The 1,152-nt window shown below is 45.5% G+C and overlaps 1 protein-coding gene across 1 annotated transcript in view; it reads left to right on the top strand.

Moving 5' to 3' along the window:
• Positions 1–119: 119 nt before the first annotated feature.
• Positions 120–1,152, top strand: part of ETH_00033610 (uncharacterized protein) — a gene marked incomplete at both ends in the record, with an annotated part of 2,302 nt that continues 1,269 nt past the window's right edge. Inside the window, 3 exons of the mRNA XM_013373802.1 lie at positions 120–123; positions 686–813; positions 1,039–1,151. Coding sequence (XP_013229256.1) covers positions 120–123; positions 686–813; positions 1,039–1,151 — 245 coding nt within the window. The remainder of the gene's footprint in view (positions 124–685; positions 814–1,038; position 1,152) is intronic.

The following is a 1,152-nucleotide window of genomic DNA, read 5'->3' on the forward strand; positions in this document are numbered from 1 at the left end:
AGCAACAGGCAGCAAATGCAGCTGCTGCAAAACGGAGACTACACAACCGTCCAATTGTTGAAAGCAGCAAAACAAAAGCCCAAAGTCGAGGGCGTTTGTTTTGACAGATTCTTTAGGAGATGGGTGAGGGTTTAGGGTTTAGGGTTTAGGGTTTAGGGTTTTAGCTTCATTGCTTAGGGTCTAGAGTTTCTTATTAGGCCTTTTCGCTAAAGGGCTAGCGTGTAAAGCTGATCGTTTATGGGGTTTAGGCTTTAGGGTTTAGGGTTTAGGTTTTATGGTTTAGGGATTAGGGTTTAGGTTTTAGGGTTTAGGTTTCAGGGTTTAGGGTTTAGGGTTTAGTGTTTGGCGCGCAGGTGGCGAAGAAGAGCGGCACGAAGAAGTTGTACTTTCCAGTCCACAAATTCGGGTTTGATCGAGGCTATGAATTGGCAGTGCAAACGAGAAGAGACCATTTGCTAAACCCTAGGGTTTCTGGTTCAGGTAGAGTTTAGGGTTTAGGGTTTAGGGTTTAGGGTTTAGGGTTTAGGGTTTGGGGTTGCGGCGTTTGGTCTGCTGCGAACTGCTGCGTCGGAGACGCTGCAAGGGCGGGCACCCTTTGCTGCGGAAGTGACCCGAGGGTTTAGGGTTTAGGGTTTAGGGCTTAGGGTTTAGGGTTTAGGGTTTAGGGTTTAGGGTTTGTGTGCAGAGGGAGCTCATGGGGGCGCCTCGTCCTCTAAAGCGGGTTTACTGCTGCAGCGCTCAGGTGTACATACACCTCAAAAAACCAGAACTGTCAAAAGCAAACCAAGAGCACAAGCAGCAGCAGCTAGAGAGGTAAGAACAAACGGTTTAGGGTTTAGGGTTTAGGGTTTAGGGTTTAGGGTTTAGGGTTTAAGGTTTTGACTGCCTTCCATGGAGAGCGCGAGATCCATTCTGACGCCAGTGCCCCATGGAAGCACTTTATTTATTTATTTAGTTTAATTAATTGATTAATTAGTTGATTAATTAATTAATTAATTAATTAATTTATTTATTTATTTATTTATTGCTTCTTCACAGCCACTTGTAAATAATCTGTTTGACGAAAGAAAAGAAAAACAAATGCCCCAGACGGAGCATGGAGGGCATTACCTGCAGCAGCAGCAGCAGCAGCAGCAGCAGCTGCAGCAGCTG

This window comes from Eimeria tenella, genomic scaffold (assembly GCF_000499545.2).
Source record: "Eimeria tenella Houghton genomic scaffold, Eth_scaff1752, whole genome shotgun sequence".
Lineage (NCBI taxonomy): Eukaryota > Apicomplexa > Conoidasida > Eucoccidiorida > Eimeriidae > Eimeria > Eimeria tenella.